Here is an 18,913-nt window from a genome sequence, read left to right as displayed (position 1 = left end):
CATGGCTCCTCACACAGGTCCAAGAATAACATAGAAATGCCACTAAGGGCCACTTTGGAGCTGTGTCTATTCAGAGTACTTTGTAGCTCATGTTGCCTCCTCTACCAACTTTTCAAAAGTGAAGACAAATGGGACAGAGAAAAGGAGCTCCCCAGAAAGAGCTGCCAGGCTCAGCTCCAAACACCCCTTCAAGCCCCTGCCACATGTTCACAGGCCCTGGGCATGCAGGCAGTGGAGAAAGAGGTGTACTATCCTATCTAATAAAAGAGTAATATGCAAATTGACCATCACTCAAACACACAACATGGCTGCCCCTATGTGGTCAAGAGGGAAGTTGGGGGTGACCGGGCCTACAGGGAAGGGCAGTTGGGGGGGGGGGGACCCAGGCCTGCAGGGGAGAGCAGTTGGGGGGGACCAGGCCTGCAGGGTGGGGCAGTTAGGGGTGACCAGGCCTGCAGGGGAAGGCAGTTAGGGGTGACCAGGCTTGCAGGCGAGGGCAGTTAGGGGTGACCAGGCCTGAAGGGGAGGGCAGTTAGGGGCAAACAGCCTGGCAGGGGAGCAGTTAGGCATCAATCAGGCTGGCAGGGAAGTGGTTAGGGGGTGATCAGGCTGTCAGGCAGAAGCAGTTAGGGGCATTCAGGAAGGCAGGCAGGTGAGCAGTTGGGAGCCAGCAGGCCTAAACTGGCAGTCAGACATCCCTCGAGGGGTCCCAGATTGGAGAGGTGCAGGCTGGGCTGAGGGACACCCCCTCCCCCCCATGCACAAATTTCGTGCACCAGCCCTTAAGTATATATAATATGGCTCTATCGCTGTTACTGCTTTGGGCAGAGTGGGGCAAGAAGAGGAAGAAAAGAAAAGAATTAGCTCTATTCTTACCAGCAGAAACCCCAACTCGGAAAGGACTGGCTCTTCCCATTAATGAAAGGGAAAACAAGGTCATGCATTCCCATCCATGCAAGCCTTATCACAAAAATCATCTCAAATTTGGCAGATATGCTGTTGTTTTATCAACTTAAGGAGATCTAAATAGAAAAATAATAAAACTGCTTTTCAGGCCCCACTAATGGAATTGTTGATAATGCAAAGTACCCTCTAACCTTCAGTGTGACTCTTCTGACTGTGGCTTGCTGAACACCTGGAAAGGTGAGAGATGGACTATCTCTCTTATTTATCTTCAGGCCCTTCCTGCCTTGCTGTTTCTGTACTATTGTAATTTGTCTCATTAAGGTCATAATGAGATATCAGTCTTATTGGTTTACCAAGCAGGCCTACCAAGGCCAGCTATAGTTAGCAACTATATTCTCTTAAAATGCCTTCAGGTCAAACCTTTCATCCTTCATTCTTTTTGTGAAGCAATGTTGACATGGACGGCATTAGGACTTGGCAGATCCCCACAATTTGACTCCCACTAAGGCAGGGTGCACACATGCTTCTCACTCTACGTGGTGGGTGAAAACTGCCACTAACCAACAGAGAGCCTTGGTTATCAGACAAACCATAATTAGCCTTGTTCACAAGACAAGATTCAAACTATGCATACCCATCTTAAGGCAAGAGCTAGATAATCACTAGCTTTTGATCTAATACACCTTTTTTGAAAATGGCTTTGAATCTTTCTGCTAGTTGATCTTATTTAGGCAGCTACTTCAGTGAAGTGAAACTCTTGTAAATGAAGAGCACAGAAGAAACACTAACAGCAGAAACAAAAGTTAAAGATGAAGCTTTGCAACTAAGTCTTGGAATCCCAAGTAGGCACTTGTGTCCAGACACAAGGTGACACTTTTTTGTGCCAAATTCCTGGGTAGTGTTAAGAGTAAATGGGGCCAAAACAGTTACAGGATATAGTCATGTGGCAGCCATGAAAATGCACAGTGTAGATCCCTGCTTTGTGTTGACTGACAGCTCTGGATGCACCAGTGCATTTGCCCTCAGGATGCTCCCAGCCAAAAACTGAACCCAGCCAAGTTTTTAACTCAGGCCTATTCCTGTGAGCCATAGGGCCAACCAATGGGTGACTGGCTCAAGGACTTCCCATCTGCCTGGTTGACCCTTTCCTGGACTGTGTCCTGGTCTGAAATTCTTCCTTCAGAGTTGTCAGAACTTCATTACAACCATATTTAGAGGAAGACCTATGAGGGAGTGAGGGAAAATCTTTCTAATAAGCAATCTGTAGGCAGTGCAACCTGTATTCACGCTGGAAAGAAAAATAGCCCTAAGTGAGAATATCTACAGATGGCCCACAGCCATGTGGTTTAGCCAGCACCTGAAAGGAAAAGGACAGATAAGTTGGAAACCAGAAGGCCTGGGCAAGAAGCATGTGGACAAAACACTGAGGAGTGGGCACAAAGTGCTACTTTTGTCTCACACATTCATGCCCCCAGAGAGGCACAGAACACCAAGGAGACCAGAAGACTCAGTCAGTTGGTGTTCCCCAGCCCCCACCGCCTGCCACTACAGAACTGGCCTATGGGCACAAGAGTGAAGGAAAACTGCAAACAGGCCCAACATCAGGGGCTCCCACTTAAGCAAAGCCTATGCAGTTGGAGCTGCCTCTAAATGTGCACCCTGTCCACATAGAGACCAACGCTGAGCCCCGAAGTGGCACTGATCCTTAAGGAAAGTGACAGGCTGCTTGACGCCAAGGCCCCAAGTGGGCCAGTGATAGATTCATTGCTTCTCAGCTCTGTGACAATGGATCTGGGCCCTTTAGTTTTTCCTTTGCCAGCTGACACTGAGCTTTGTCAGGAGAGGGCGATGGAGAGACACTGTAGGAGGTGAAGGCTTTCCTCTCCAGACTCCAGTCTGCAGGCCTTGGTGGTGGTGCAGGGCAGCCAGCAGCAGCTGCATCACCAGTGTCCTTGGCACCTCCCTCAGGTAGTTGTGCAGCAGAGCCTCTGATGTGACACCTCCCGTGAAGTTTCCCCTGGCACCCTAGATGGTGGATATTCTCGGGCAAGTTCCAGAGGGCACATTTCCAGCAAGTTCCACCAGCAGAACACCACAGTGACTGCCCAGCCATCAAGTTGCCCAGCCATCAAGTGGGCCAGCCCGTGCCCTCCCAACAAGGTTTGGATGTCAGCTGGGAGGTGGGTGGGGGGAGTAGGGTTCTTCATCTCAGTCCCAGTAGATTAGTAGCTGTTCCTGGAAACTGCTATTTCCATGTTCTTTAAAGTCCTCTTTACTTCTTACTAACCAATCTTTTGTGTTAAGAAGGTTTATAGAAATTCGACTTCATGAAAACAAATCACACATCGATAGTTACCATAAAGCTTTATTGGTCCAAAAGTGTTTGCCAGGTAAAACGAGTCACTATATAACTCCAGTTGTTGGAATCACAGTGGTGTTGCAATTTAGATTTATTACAATTAAACCTTTTAGGAGATCATGATAGCTCTATTATTAATTAGAAAGTATTCCACTCTTTAAATACCTTTCTTGGAATTAAAAGTATAATCATAAAGTATGTTACTTTCCATTCTTAATGTGTTTTTTTTAAAAAAAAAACTACAGGTTAAATAGTATTAGTTGTGACTTAAAAATGCATTTATGTCAGGAATAGTTTTGCATAGCCAAAATTGAAAACATTAAAAAACACACAAAGTGATTTTTCTATACAAATTACATGCTCCTATAAAGTACAAAAATGCATTCTTAAGATGTTAAGGCATTCTGGGAAAAAAGACACCTCCTTCTTTCTTTAGTTTAGAGATTGGCTTTAAGCTTTAAAGACTCTTTCATCCTTTTGACAACAGAAAGGTCCCCTGTTCCCTCCGGCCAGTTGTCATGATCTGTTAAGTAAGTGGAAAACCTCATGTCACTTGCAAATCTATTAACCTTACAAGTCCTCCCAGTTTCCACCAAACCCTCTTGTTATTTTCCCTGGTTCACCCCTTTTCGCAGAAAGAAAATAGAAATTATTAGGACAAGGAGCACAGGTTTTGAGAAAATCCTGGGTTTGAGTCCCAGCTCTGCCACTTACTAGCTTTTCAGAATTGGGAGAAGTTACTCTTTCAGAACCTGGGTTTTCTAATCTATTAAAGGGGATAACCACATCTATCTTTTCAAGTTGTGAGAATTAAATGTGGCACCCTATGTACACCACTTGGCATACTGCAGACATTCAATAAATATTACTTCCTTAATGATGATGATTTTAAAACAATGTGCTTACTTTGTACCAGGCACATTTAGCTGCCTCCCCAGTATCCAGTCCCTCATCTTCTCTTTCTAGTAGCCTGTTTACACTTACAATTCCAAGAGGTTCTGAGGAAGTGACCACACTTAGACCACTGACTGATGACTGACTGATCTAAGTCAACCAATGCACTCCATTCCCCTGACCCTGGTTATTGGCTGGGGATGGTCATTTGCATAAACTGGTCCAAAGCAGAGTGGATCTCAGAATTTTTTTAGAAATGTTGAAACAAAGTCATTCCCCTCCCTCCTCTCTCCCTGTCCAGATGGATGTGAAAAAAGAAGTATGAAGCTATAGGAGCAGCAGGCAGCCATCCTGCAACCAGGAGTGTTAGTCTTAAAGACAACATCATAGAAGGAAAAACATAAGTAAGAGGGGAAAAAAATGTCCTAGGCGAGATCAGAGCTGCTGAGACACGTCTCACCTGCTTCTCAGTTATTCAAGGCAACAAATTCTTTTTTTGGCTCAAGCCAGTTTGAGTTGCACCTGAAAGCATCCCATCTCACCCAGGACTTTAAATGTGCATTATCTAACTTGATCCTCCCAACAGCTTACAAAATTAATACTATAAGTCAGGGGTCCTCAAACTTTTTAAACAGGGGGCCAGTTCACTGTCCCTCAGACCGTTGGAGGGCCGGACTATAGTTTAAAAAAAACTATGAACAAATTCCTATGCACACTGCACATATCTTCTTTTGAAGTAAAAAAACAAAATGGCAAAAACACCCGCATGTGGCCCACGGGCCGTAGTTTGAGGACGCCTGCATAAGTGAACCCAACTGATGGATGTGAAGGCTTACAGAAATTAATTTTCCCTAGGTAATGTAGCTACTAAGGGTATAGCCAGCTTTCTATCACAGGCATTCTCACCAGGGCTGGCAATCATAAAGAAAACACTACAAGGAAAGGCTAAGTATTCCTACTCATAATTTGGGGGGAGTATATTCTTTAAAAATAGATGTGACTGCTTTACTTAAACACCTAAAAAATGGCTCAGCCTGTGTCGCTCAATGGTTCAGCATGGACCTATGAACCAGGAGGTCACAGTTCCATTCCTGGTCAGGGCACATGCCCAGGGTTGTAGGCTCGATCTCCATGGGGGGCATGCAGGATATAGCTGATCAATGATTCTCTCTCATCATTGATGTTTCTGTCTCACTCGCCCTCTCCCTTCCTCCATGAAATAAATAAAAAAATATATTTTATTGAGTTCTAAAAAATGTTTTTGTAATGATAAAAACGGTGTTAGAATTACAAAAGAAAATCATTACACTGGGGCCTGGAGAAGCAGCCACCTGGAGTTCTTGCACTTTATAAAAGAAAAACAGTGCAATTCACCTGAACAAATACTACTGACTCAGCTCTGGTGAGGGAAGTGGAAAGATTCTCTCCCACTCTTGCTACTTTAAATACTATCAGAAAACAATCCCACATACCGTGTAGGCATTTCTGTGTTCATAACTGAGACTCTTAAAACCAAAGTATCTTATGTCCATTACCATTGATGCTATATGTAAAGAAATATATATGGGAGGAGAAAATAATAAGTAATATTATAGTTCGATACTAATCATTTATCAATACAAAGGTCTTTACTCTTGATCAGACTGTTAACACATGAAAAAGTAGGTTGAGCCTGGGTCCCTGATATGCAACTCAAAGACAAATCCACATTTTAATTTGCTAGTAGACACTTAGTCAACTATCTTGAGCAACAGTTTGAATACATTTGAATTTTATATCTTTTTCTATATTTTGGGAGTGGTTAGCTTGAATGTACCTTTTAATTTCTATAAATTTGTTTTGTCATTTGCAAAATTAGGATATTGGAATGATTTTTTTAGGATCCTTTCAATCTCTGGACTAGTCATCACACACACACACACACACACACACACACACACACACATTTCTGTGTAATATCTACATTTGGTTAAGCTTTACAAAGCTACTGTTTTATACATCAAAAATGAATACAGTAAATTCATATAGTCTCATTTATATATATCCCAAAGATAGTGTAAAACAGCACCATAACCCACCTAACATGTCTGATTCTTCTGCTCAGATATACAAGCCACTTACTGGAGGAATTAAGAGGAATTTGATCTAAAAAATAATATGGCATCTTCTTGCCATTTTTCTATCTCTTCCCTGAACATATATAATCATATTGAGAATATTTTTCAAGGTTCAAATTCTACCAACTTACACACACAGAAAAGAAAACATTTTAAATATATATAAAGCTAAATTCTATAAATAAATATATTTAGATATTTTTCTATGATGAGGAATATTTCCTTTAAAAATCATATCATGAATATAAACAAATTGCACATTTTGATGTGCTAAAGAGAAAACTCCCATCTCTTAAGTAATTACTTAAGACATGTTGAAACTATGAACACGAAAAGGGTAGTGACTACTCATAGCTTGACTGCTCACCTGGTACATCAAACATGTGATTATACAGAGACTGGCCCCCATCCACGTCCACCAACTGTCCGGTGATGAAGGAAGCTGCTGGAGATAGCAGGAAGCATACCAAGGGGGAAATCTGGAAATGGAAACACACACATGCTCACAGAAAAGCTGATGAGTCTCCTCTTTGCCTGCTTCCCAATCCTAAGTAAACGCATCTCACAGCACACGACTAAAACATGAATTCCAAGGTGTATGTTCACCATAAGTGGGCAGAACATAGACAGCGGCCTTTTTTTCATTTGAGCATCATGCAAATCAGGTTAGAGATTACGGTGAAGACAGCAAGATAGGACAGAGCCTTTGAAGGCATCAAATAAGCTACACGATGTGAAGAAGGCAAAGTAAACACAGGGCTCAATTTGGACTCCTTTCCATTTCAAACAACTCAGCTCCTTCTACGCCTTTCATTGCCCACCACAACCTTACTTCTCGTCACTCCCACGTGCCTTTTATATTTGTGTCCCTGAAATAGTCAATGTGCCTTTGAACAATAACATGGCATGCCTGTCAGTTTAGTCTATGGTCCTGCAGGCCAAAAGCCCAGCAACTCAGGCTACAGAAGCTTTCTGCGAAAAACACTTCAGAATCCTCTAAAAATTCATCTAGATCACTGATGAGTTCAGCAACATCTATCCCAAAAACCAGAGAGAAAGAGAGAAATCGCTCCACATGATGTGAAGGAACTCTCATGGGAGGCTGTTGGCACAGGCCGAGTTCCTCAAAGGGTGATCCTAAGCACCTGCACTGGAATGCTTAGGGATGCTTATTGAAACTCCAGATGCCTAGACCCTACATGAGAGCTTCTGCAATGTAAGCTCTGGGGTTGGGGCCCCAGAATCTACCATTTTATCAGGCTCCCAAGCAGGGCTGGGACTTGGGTGAGGCTAATGAGGAGTTTAGGGTGCAGCATTGAAGGAGGTGCTTACTCTTGCAGCAGACCCTATACTTGCACAACCCTGAGGGTGAGCATGTTCTTAAATTTGTGTCCACAGCTTGTTTGCCTCACTCTAGTCCTGGTCCTGTACTTAGCACTGTAGCCATGTGGCTATGGTGTGTTGAGACTCTGAGATCCTGGAGGCCAGGCATAGCTTTTTCTCCATCCTTGTGTCCCCAGCAGCTACAATAAAACTGAACTGTATAAAAGGGAGGCCACTAGCCATATGACACTACCAAAGCACTTTCCACATGGGTAGTCTGAATTGAGATGTGCTATAAGTGTAAAACACACACAAGATTTTACAGACTTGATATGAAAAGAAGAATGTAAAAGGTATCATTAATCATTTTAATATTGATTATATGTTGAAGTGATGATGTTTTAATATATATCCGATTAAATAAATATATTGTCAAAACTAAGTTCACTTATTTTTAACTTTTTTAATGTGGCTACTAGGAAGCTTAAGATTACATATGTGACTATTTTTATTTCTGTTTTTATATTCATTTTATTGATATTTTTGAGAGAGAGAGAGAGAGACAAAGGAAGAGAAAGGGATAGAGAGCTAAAAACATTGATGAGAAAGAAACATCAATGATCAGCTGCCTCCTGTATACCCCCTACTGGGGATGGAGCCTGCAAACCAGGCATGTGCCCTGACCAGGAATCAAACTGTGACCTCTTGGTTCCTGGGTCGATGCTCAACAATTGAAGCACACCAGCAGAGCTATATTTATTTTAGAATCAGTAATTTATAAGTTCCCACACTATTGGGAGAGGGTAGAGAGATCTGAGCCATGGTAATGTTAACTACCAGACTTGGTTTACCCTGTTGAATCAATGACAACTTGCCTTGTGAACATGTTTTGTTAGTCAACCGATCAATGAAAGCTCCTGGATTCTAAAAGTCAGCCAGTTAGGAAGACTCTCTTCAATAAGCTCCTTTCTAAATCCAGCCACAGAACAACCCTCTCACACATATAACTATGACCTTTGACAGTGTTTTGCATAAAATAAGCAATTAATAAATATATACGGAATGAAGAAATCTTTATGCCTCTCTTTCCCCGAAAGGCGAGGATGTTGCATTACCTAGCTCCTAATCCAGTCTTTGCCCACCATTAACCCTTTGCACTTGCTTGCTTTTTTCTCAATTCCTTTATTCTACTCGGGATTTAATTTTTTAAATACCCCAGATTTTACAAAGCATGGCAGTAGAATAAAAACTGGAGTTTCTTTTCATACAAACTTATTTATTTGGATTTTTTTATATTTCAAATTATTGATACATTCAAAGAGTAATTTTAATCTCGATGCTAACCGTGTTGAGTCACACTTGACATCCAAGTGCAAAAGGTTAAATAATCCTGAATTGAATGGAAGCCATCTGCTAGGTAAAAGACATGTAACTATTTATGGTGCCTGCTTTACTTTTTACCTGGAACTCAACATGGGGCTAAATTGAACTAATGAAATTCTGATAATCACCAAATTAACTAGGCACTATTGTTTTATTTTCAGATGAAGTCTTCTTAACTTTCATTTTTATGGAATCCATTTGATGGATGGACTTAATGTAGTAAGCCATTCACCATGGTTTTATCAATCAAAAAACATGAATAGAGACTAGCAACTTTCATCAATTTTTGTGGCCAACACCTTTTTTAGCTCAGTTACCTGTTTATGTTCAGCTCTGTTTATCAAAGATCACATCAGGAAAGCTTTAAATAGGCTTGGGTTAGAATGTCAGCACCATGATCTCCGCATGGCATTAGCTGATTACTGAACCCCATTGGCCCTTAGTTGCTTAATTTGTTAAAATGAATGTGCAGTATCTCAGAAGCCAATTGAAGGTCTGCCAGACACCAGGAGAGGTCAAGGCAGTTCCTTTTGAAACGACAACTACATTCTGACCTCCTGACCAACCCAGGGACCATCAATTAAATGAAGGCAATTCAGTGTTAAGCAGTTGGACCAATGGCCTTGTGTGAAAATTCTGCCCAAAACAGAACATTGATGATTAACTGGAGCAAATAGAATATCTTGGAAACATAAGCTAGGGATGCTAGGACACTATCAAGAAGAAGCCAAAAGTCTCTCCTTATTCTGCATCTTACGATAGCTACCATCATCTCTGCTTCTCTTCACAACCAAACCTTTTGAAGGTAACTTCTACTTCAGGCATGTCAAACTCAAAGGCTAACACGGGACAAATAAACGAGGCATGTGGCCCGCAGGCCATGAGTTTGACAGGCTTGATGTACCAGATGTACCAGTTAATAATGCGGATTTTATAATCAAAGAAAACATGATAATTTCAAGAGAAACATCAAAAGTGCTTTCTTCAAAGTAATGTCCATCCCTAGCTACACATTCCCCCCATCTTTCAGGTAATTTGTGGGTACCGTCCCAGTAGAACTTTTCTTGTTTTGAGGCAAACCATTCAGAGGCCATATTTTCCACTTCTTCATATGTTTTGAAGTGCTGCTCAGAAAGTGCATGTGGCATCAATTGGAACAAGTAATCTGAAGGAGCAAGGTCCGGTAAATATGGTGGGTATGTTAATACTTCCCAGGCAAGATCTTTTAACGTGTCTTTAACTGGTTTTGAAGTGTGTGATGGTGCGTTATCATGAACCAAAATTACTTTGCTGTGTCTTCTGGCCCATTCTGGTCATTTTATGACCAAAGCGTGGTTCTAATTGACCTGGACATTCTTTGTCTTTCACATAGAAATCATCACTTTTAAAGCATTTAAACCAGCGTTTACAAGTATCTTGAGATGGAGCATGTTCACCTTAAGCTTCCTGAAGTATAAGATAACTTTTAGCAGCACTTTTCTTCAAAATAAAGTAATGAAATAAAACTTCCGACAAATGCTCTTTTTTGGCATGAAATTCGACATTTTTAAGTGTAAAAATATCTATGATGTTAACACCTTCAGCAAATTTGACATATGACGTTTTGAAGCTTGTTGTCAATACAACAAAGTAGCATACATTATCAAATCACATATATATCAACATATGTGTAACTCCATCTATTGAAAAAAATCTGCATTATTAACCGGTACACCTGGTACATTGTTAGTTTAAGCATGATCAGCAAAACCCTGGGTGTACCTAAGGGGATTGGCAAGGTCAAAACTACTTTCAAAATAATACTACGTCTTTTTTGCATTTTTCACTTTGTTGACATTTGTGCTAATGGTGCCAAAGCAATGGTGGGAAAGACTGCTGGAGCCTCAGCATGAGTCATGGCAGGAACACAAAACTGACCTAGTGATCCTTATACCAGTAGTTATTATATCCTTCACCGGCAAGTACTTTATGGTGGTGGGGGGCAACCTGATTCACGTTAGAATGTCCTTGGTGAAGCAGGAAAAATTATTAATCTCGACCACTGAGCCCACACCATTTTGATATCCTGCATGATGAAAGAGGAATTACACATTAAGCTCTGCTGCATATAGAAGTATAATGGTTGCCTCAAGGAAAAGAATGTGCAGTTGAGTTGTGAGCTGAAATAGTCACATTTTCCAAGAAACACCATTTTTTATTTGAAAGAGCAAAGTGCAGTTGCTGATCTTGGATACTGGGTAGACATTTTTCAAAAATGAACACAGTGAGACTGTCACTTCAAAGGGAAATGACTGACAGTATCTGTTACCAATGGTAAGATTTGAGCTTTCAGGTGAAAATTCGAATTTTGTTATTGTACGTCAACACTTAGAATTGTGTGTCAACATTTAGAAAATATGCATAACTCAGTGAACCAATATTTTCCAAAATCTTAATGCCTGATGTTACAAAACCATCTATGGGTCAGAGACCCAGAATAACTGCAAGGAAGACCAATAGATTTTAATGTAACAGAGTACAAAAAGTTCACTGACATGGTTCCAGGTTCCACACTGCAACTCATCTTTAAAAACTGCCACTTTTTGCCAGGTCGGTGTGGCTCAGTGGTTGATTATCGACCCATGAACCAGAAGGTCACCATGCAATTCCCAATCAGGGCACATACACAAGTTGTGGGCTTGGTCTCCAATAGGGGAAGTGCAGGAGGTGGTCGATCACTGTTTCTATTTCTCCTCTCCCTTCCTCTCCAAAATCGATAAAAAAATTTTAATTAAAATAAATGAAATAAAATAAAAACTGCCACTTTTAATAGTAAAGAAGAATATTCACAATTATCTGAAAATGCTAATATTAATAAATGTGCCTTGTTTCCAACTGTCCATGTGTAAGACGCCAGATTTTCTTCATACGCTTTAACCAAAACAATGTATTGCAACAGATTGGATGCAGAGGCAGATATGAAAGTTCAGCTGTATTCTAGTAAGCCATACATTAAAGATATTTGTATAAATGTGAAAAAAAATGTTTTCTTTTCTTTTTGAAAATGTAGCTACTTTTTATTAAAATTAGTACTGCTGCCCAGTTGGCGTGAATCAGTGGTTGAGTGTCGACCTGAGGACTGAACGCAAATTGAAGAAAAGAACAGAGTGGGATCCCTTTTTGTTTTTTAAAAGGTATATAAATATGGATATTTTTGTGTGTGCATAGTAAATTTCTGGAAATATATACATCAAACTGATAATGAAAGGTAGTTCTAGAAATTAAAACACATTTTCTTCAAGAACATTATGTTTTTGCTGTTATATTTAGCACTTCAATATATCTAAAAATTATTTTGTATATATGTGATGTAAGAGAGGGGGTCTAATTTATTTCTAAATGAACAGCGCATTGCTGTAAAACTTTTGCTGAATGATCTGTTCTTTCCCCATAGATCTGAAATGCTGCTTTTATCCTACAAACTCCCATAGATACATGGTACTGATACAAGAGTCCATTAAATTCCACTAATTTTAACCTATTCCAGTACCAGCACCAGATGTTGTAAATAAGTATTGCACTAGAGTATGTTTTGATGTCAGGAAGATCAAATCCCCCCATTATTCTTTTACAACACATGTTTTGGCTTTATTTGCATAAATATTTTTCTAAACAAACTTCAGAATCAGTGTTAAATTCCAAAATATATATTAAATTTATACATTAATTTAGAAAAACTTGATTTCAATAACACTGATTCTCTCTGTTGAGGAAGATGACATGTCTCTCTATTCTGGTCTTTAGTAATAAAATGTTTTTTGTTCAGAGCTAAATAGACTCCAGGTATTCTAGTTTTTATTATTCATATGGAAACGATAACTTTTTTCATTACATTTTAACATTGATATAGCTAACATTTATGAAAGCTATTAATTTTTTCATACTTAAATCTGACCACCTGACAAAAGTTGTGTATGGAGTCATAATAGTCTGACTTGCATAGGGTCCTGCCACGTGATAAAATAACGTAGCTGGAAAAGTGCAATGAAACAATAAAAACACGCTCTTCTTAATTCACACTGCATATCCTCCTGAATAAAGACTGCTAAGCACACCCTTGCTGGTTTGCCTCAGCGGTTAGAGAGTTGGCCTGCGAACTGAAAGGTCCCAGGTTTGATTCTGGTCAAGGGCACATGCCCAGGTTGTGAGCTCGACCCCTAGTGTGGGGTGTGCAGGAGGCAGCCCATCAGTGATTCTCCCTCATCATTGATGTTTCTATCTCTCTCTCCCTCACCCTTCCTCTCTGAAATCAATAAAAATTTATGAGAGAAAAAATAAACGACTGCTGTGAGCATTCAAAGTGATCGTGGGGAAGGACATGTAATAAGAATAGAGAGACAGTTGTCTAATAATTATTCACCTCACTAACTATAGATAAGTCATTTTCTTACAGATCCTGGGAAACTGGAAGATGAAATAGGGCTGTAAAAAGATAAGATGCCTCAATGGGTCTATTACTCAGAAAAGAAATACATTTTGAGAACAGACCAAGGACAGGACACTCTTTGATTTGGTTGCTGTGCCTGGACCCTGACCCCCTCCGGGAGTTTATCTCAGGAACTGACCATTCTCAGGTCCCAGGAACAGGCTGAGCTGTTTGTAACATCATAGAAGATTAGCCACCTTGTTATCGGACTTGGAGCTCCTGAAGGCCGGACTGCAGACTCTAACCTCCCCTTTCCACGTTACACTTGTAGCTTGCAGCTGCACGTAGCTATCTTCTCCCTCGTGTGTATGTAACCAGCCAACTGGTGAGGGGGTCAGAGCAGATTTTTGTGGATGACCTGCCCCTTTCCCATACAGCCAGCATTATTGGCATAAACGCTCATATCTGATTCAGCCATGTCTCTGCTTAATTGGCTGAAGGAGTGACAGGTAGCCCGGACCACTTGGTTGTCCGGTTACAAAAGCACAACCAGGATATTCCCTCAGATCCAGAAAGTCCAGGGAAATGGTTTGCTGGCAGAGGGAGCTATCATCTCTAACAGCCCACCAGACTATGTAAAAAAGACAACAAAATGTTACTAAGTTCCAAAGTATGAAATAAAGTCATTCTAATCAGTGTTAGAAATAAACCTTACCTCCTCAGGAAATCCAAGTCTTTTAGCTGGAATTTTCTGATAGGACCCCCAAAATAAGTCTTTTGCCAAATTACCATAGTTGTCATAAGCAGTCTGGGAATAAATGATTCCCTATGTTTAGATATAAAATAGGAAAAAAGGAAAGTACATAAGATTAAATTTTAATTGTAAAGACATCAAGAAAGTCTATCAACCAATACCAAAACTTAAGTGGCTTCAGTGTAATAGAAAAGGTAACATTGCTAATATTGAGAAAATTTAATAGTGTTTGACTACTACAATGAATTATTTGAATGCTCATTTTGTGACTTCACTTTCTATAATAACCAGTTAAGCCCTGGATTTTTTTTCATAAAAGACTTGGTTTCTGAAAGCATAATTATATGAGCAAATTAGTGGGCTCTTAACTGGGACAAACCATGAGACAGGGGAGTCCATTTTATCTTCCACTGGGCTTCTCTGTTTTACAACACAAGACTGGGCTATGGTTATGCGAGACTTAGAAAATGCAATATTGTCATGGATTTCACCTAAAGGAAAATCACAAATAAGGCATGTGAATCTAATATAAAGACACGAAAAATGTAATTGTTTAAGAATTCTTCTATATAGCTTTCATGGATTTATAAAGCCAGGAAAAGTACTCAAAACCTGTATAACACAGGATAAAGCTATTTGTTACTGGTCAAAACTACAACAGAGATTATAGGGAGGAGGAGAGGAACAGGAGGTATAAAAGATGAGGAAATTGTGTGGTATTACTCCAGATGATAGAGGGATGATATACTGGTTTCCCATTAAACAATTTGCAACCTTTTGTTTAAAGAGGATGACATCTTTTAGAAGTATTAAGTTTGTTTGTTTGTTTTTTACCAAGATTTAATGTACATTTATTCTTAACACGTGGAACATATACTATAAAGATTTCATACTGAATAAATGATATTCATTAAGCCAAAAAAGGAAAAAAGGAGGAATTTACATCAAGTTTTAGCTACATTGTTTGAAATACAAATATGCAGATTTTATCACTAAAAAAATCTCAATTGTGTTTCTTCATCAGGAACTTCAACTGAACCTAGAACTTTTTCACACCTCAATTAGAAAAAAACAAAAAATAAACAGAAAAAAAAAACCTGTAAGTTGACTGGCTGCTGAGACAGCAAGGACTTTTTACAGAGACCTGTACAGCATCTCGCCAAGAGGGGCTATGTCTGGCAAGAGATTAAATAGCTGTGTCTCGCTTTGTGCAGGTCACCAACTTGTTAACTCGTCTTACTATAAAGGGGTAGCTGGGAGGGGGACCAAACTGTGGGGACCCAAGGGTATGTGCAATGTACAATGTCATATATATACACACGTGGCAGCACAGTGGCTGCAGCTAAAGGTTAAAACCAGTTCTAAGAGGTGATCTCGGGGTTATTCATACAATCGAGGAGGAGAGAAAGAGGTCAGGGTGTTGTAGGTTCACACATGATACTTTGGGGGAAAAGCCTTTTTTTTTTTCTCCTCAATGTTTAACTGAAAACATTTTTAAAAACTACAGCTTGCTGCTGACCCAGCGGTTTTTTCTCTTGTTTCCATGTGAGACATTATTATTACAGTATGTTTACAGTATCAGGTGTACAGTACAGTACATGAAAGGGTCTACACTCTACTGCACAGGCCTCTCCAGTGAACAGGGTCTGTCCACAACTTCGAACTTCTCGGCTTCTGCAAGAATATTGTGAATGTACAACAATAAACCACACACAGTTCAGCCGTCACCTTTTTTGTCCTTCAGAGGGGTTTTTTGGTATTTTTTTTCCTTTTTTTTTTATCATTAAAAACAGTTATGAAATGTGGCATCCCGTTGAGGCAAGGACCGGGAAAGCCATTTTTATTTTATTTTTTTCCCCCAAACTCACTGTAAACAACAGTAACTTTGGTTAAAATAAAGTCTTCTATGTAGGCAGAGCTTTGTCTTTTCAAATAGGGTAGGGTCCTGAGGGAGCGAGGACAAGGAACAGAAAGGTAGAAAGGTGAGGGGAACTGGGAAGAAAGAGAAATAAGAGAGTTTTTTCCCAAGGGAGAAGTTGCACAGCACAGGGTAAACTGGATTCTGAGGTGGTTTTGCATAAATAAAAGGCAACAGTCAGTTTCTAAGTTCTCCACACACGCACCCGCACACAGGGAGGGAGGTGTCCCACGGCTGTCATGACTGGCCAATCAAAAACAGTACATCACAAATGACTTGGGTAACCAATGAGTTCATCAATGGTGAGACGGAGATGTCCAACAGCCGTGACTCATCAGCGTGAACTCTGAGTGGTTCTCACCCACCTTGGCCAGGGCCAGCAGCGCACAGGCAGCCCGCTGCATCGTGTCCACACTAGTTGGCTTAAAGGGGGGGATTCTGCATGTGGAGCAGGCTCGCCTGGCTCTGCTGGAACTGTGTGGCAGCAAGGCTGTCCTCCAGGAAGCCCAGGAGGTTGCCGATGCTGCCCTTCTGCACAGCGATGGCACGGGCTGCCAGGCTGTCTCCCTGCGCCGGGTTGGCCAGCAGTACCAAGGCCATCTCCCGGCACACTGGGTTCTTCCGGTCACTGAGGAAGCGCACCATGGTGCTATACAGCTTCTCCAGGCGGCTGAAGCGGGGCGTGGCCAGGATCAGGTCCATATTGTTGTCCTGGATGCTGAGTTTGCTGAGAGTTTCCAAGTCCAGTCTCTGGGAGGAGAGGACGGCACTGGGGCCCAGGATGGAGAAAAGGTCCTGGGCTTCAGCGGAGGGGCAGACTGCCCGGTGTAGGAGTCCATCCAGGACAGGCAGGCAAATGCTCTCAGGGTACGGGGAGAGGTCCAACTGCCCCGAGATGTTGGCTAGTGTGACCAAGGTGTTTTCCCGGAGCATCCCCAAGCAGTCCCACCACCACTCTACTTTGTTGCAGCTCACCCCTTGGTCCCCCTCCTTCTCCTAAGTTAGTGGTGCCTGCTTCCGTTCTGGATGCTTATGGTGTAGAAGGATCAGCTTGTCCAGGATCAGCAGCAGCCCTGGGTGTTTGGGCATCTCAAAGTCGTTACCTGGCACAAATGACAGGCTTTGGATGGTATTGGAGACAGACGCAGCGCTTGGCAAGGGAATCCTGCCAGTCCAGAAGGGTTCACAGTGGGGTCCCATCTTTACTGTGGGGTTCATCCTCTAGGATCTTGATGTTCCGGTGGCTCTGTGCTGGGCTGATGCCAAATGGAAACTTGCTGCTCTCCTTGGGAGCCTCTGCACTTTTAGCTCCCTCCTCAGTCAATGTGCTAGATTGGGTGGACAACATATCATCCATAGTGGCTGTAATCCGTTTTTCTGGAGGGCCATCAGGTGGGGGGCCCTTCTGTTCTGTTGTCCCTGATGTACCCTCTGCTGCTGTGACATGCTTCCGGGTGACTGGTAGGCAGGGCACATGAGGCCGGGTCAGCAGCAGCTCTGTCTGGCTCTCAATTTGGTCTGGAGATGCTCAGTGGTGTCCCCCGCACCAATCCACCAGTGCAGCAGGCCACTGTCAAACTCCTGCACACGCCCAAGCTTATCTGAGCAGTTCACCACCACAAGCGGATCATTCTTCTGCACGATCTTTACTGGAAGCTTGTCAAACTTACTGATTAGTTTCTCCTCACTATTCTCTGATGCTGCCTTGTCGTTGCTTGAAAAGGCCATCTCCTCATCATTTTCAACTACTTCCTCTTCTTCTTTCTCTTCTAGATTAGGACCTAGAAGGTCTTCCTCCTCCTCCCTCTCCACAGGGGCTGGACTAGACACCTTGCTGCATCTCCCAGGGTCCAGTAGTGTTCTCTGCCCTGGGTCACCCACCTCATATTGCTTTAAAATGCCAAAGATCTCAATCAGGAAAAGTCGGAAATATTCCACAAGGAGCTCTAGCAACCCTGGGAGCTGACTGAGGTTAAAGGTCATGATGCTATTGTCATCATACAGCAGGATGTTAATGGTGTCTAATGCCCATGTGCTCTCTGCCAGCAGCCCAGACTTGAGGGACATCATTACCCGCCATGCCTCTGGAGTTCCAATGTCTTTCATGGTGAGTCGCCTCCTCTGCTTCAAAACAGGCTGTGTGGCTTCAACAGAGCCAGGTGGGAAGGTGATGTCCTGCCGAATCATGGGGGGCTGCACAGGGGCAGGTGCTATGTGAGAGGCAGGTACGGGGAGGAATGGAGACTTGCTAGGAGAGGTGCGGTTCTCCATTGGCCGGGGCAGGGGAGCAGGGCTCCCTGAGGAATGTGATTCTGCATGCTTGGTGGGGGCTGGTAGTTGGAAGGAGGGGGCCTTGTCATGGGGGGTACGGAGGCAGAGGGACCACATGGAGGCTGGCATGTGCCATGGGAAGGCCATGAGCCTTCATGGTTGGCCCTCTGATCCGTATGCAGCATTTCATCTGTTCGGTTCATGTTAAGATAGGCAGAGCCCGTGCTCTGCCTGTTGGCGTAATGGTAGGTCATGTCATTATGCTCTTGCCACATGGTGCTTTGCTGAGCAACCTCAGCAGATGCCTGTATGGGGCCACCCATCCTTTGTGGTGGCATGATCTTCTGGGCACTGGAGCCAGGGGGTGCTGAGACACGGTCTCGGCCAAACTGGAATGGAAACTGGTTCTGGGGGCCACTTTCTGGCCGGTGCTCAGTAGCAGCAGTGGCAGTGGTAGGATAAGTGTTGCCATACTGGTTGCACACATCTTGCTGAGGGGAAGGCTGGACAGCTTGTTGTTGGCTGGTGGGCTGGGGCTGGGCTTGGGTTGGGCTGGGGGCAACTGGTGCTGCTGGGGCTGCCC

At 42.3% G+C, this 18,913-nt stretch overlaps 1 protein-coding gene across 1 annotated transcript in view; it reads right to left on the bottom strand.

The window, feature by feature from the left end:
• Positions 1-3,263: 3,263 nt before the first annotated feature.
• LOC103289412 (peroxisomal trans-2-enoyl-CoA reductase) overlaps positions 3,264-18,913 on the bottom strand; it is a 28,585-nt gene continuing 12,935 nt past the window's right edge. Inside the window, exons 6-8 of the mRNA XM_054723091.1 lie at positions 14,103-14,213; positions 6,644-6,755; positions 3,264-3,788 (exon numbers count right to left, since the gene is read on the bottom strand). Of these exons, the coding sequence (XP_054579066.1) occupies positions 3,703-3,788; positions 6,644-6,755; positions 14,103-14,213 (309 nt within the window). The 3' untranslated portion in view covers positions 3,264-3,702. The remainder of the gene's footprint in view (positions 3,789-6,643; positions 6,756-14,102; positions 14,214-18,913) is intronic.

This window comes from Eptesicus fuscus, chromosome 11, assembly GCF_027574615.1.
Source record: "Eptesicus fuscus isolate TK198812 chromosome 11, DD_ASM_mEF_20220401, whole genome shotgun sequence".
Lineage (NCBI taxonomy): Eukaryota > Metazoa > Chordata > Mammalia > Chiroptera > Vespertilionidae > Eptesicus > Eptesicus fuscus.
The sequence above is the reverse complement of the archived record's forward strand: the minus strand, read 5'-3'. Positions and strand labels throughout refer to the sequence as shown.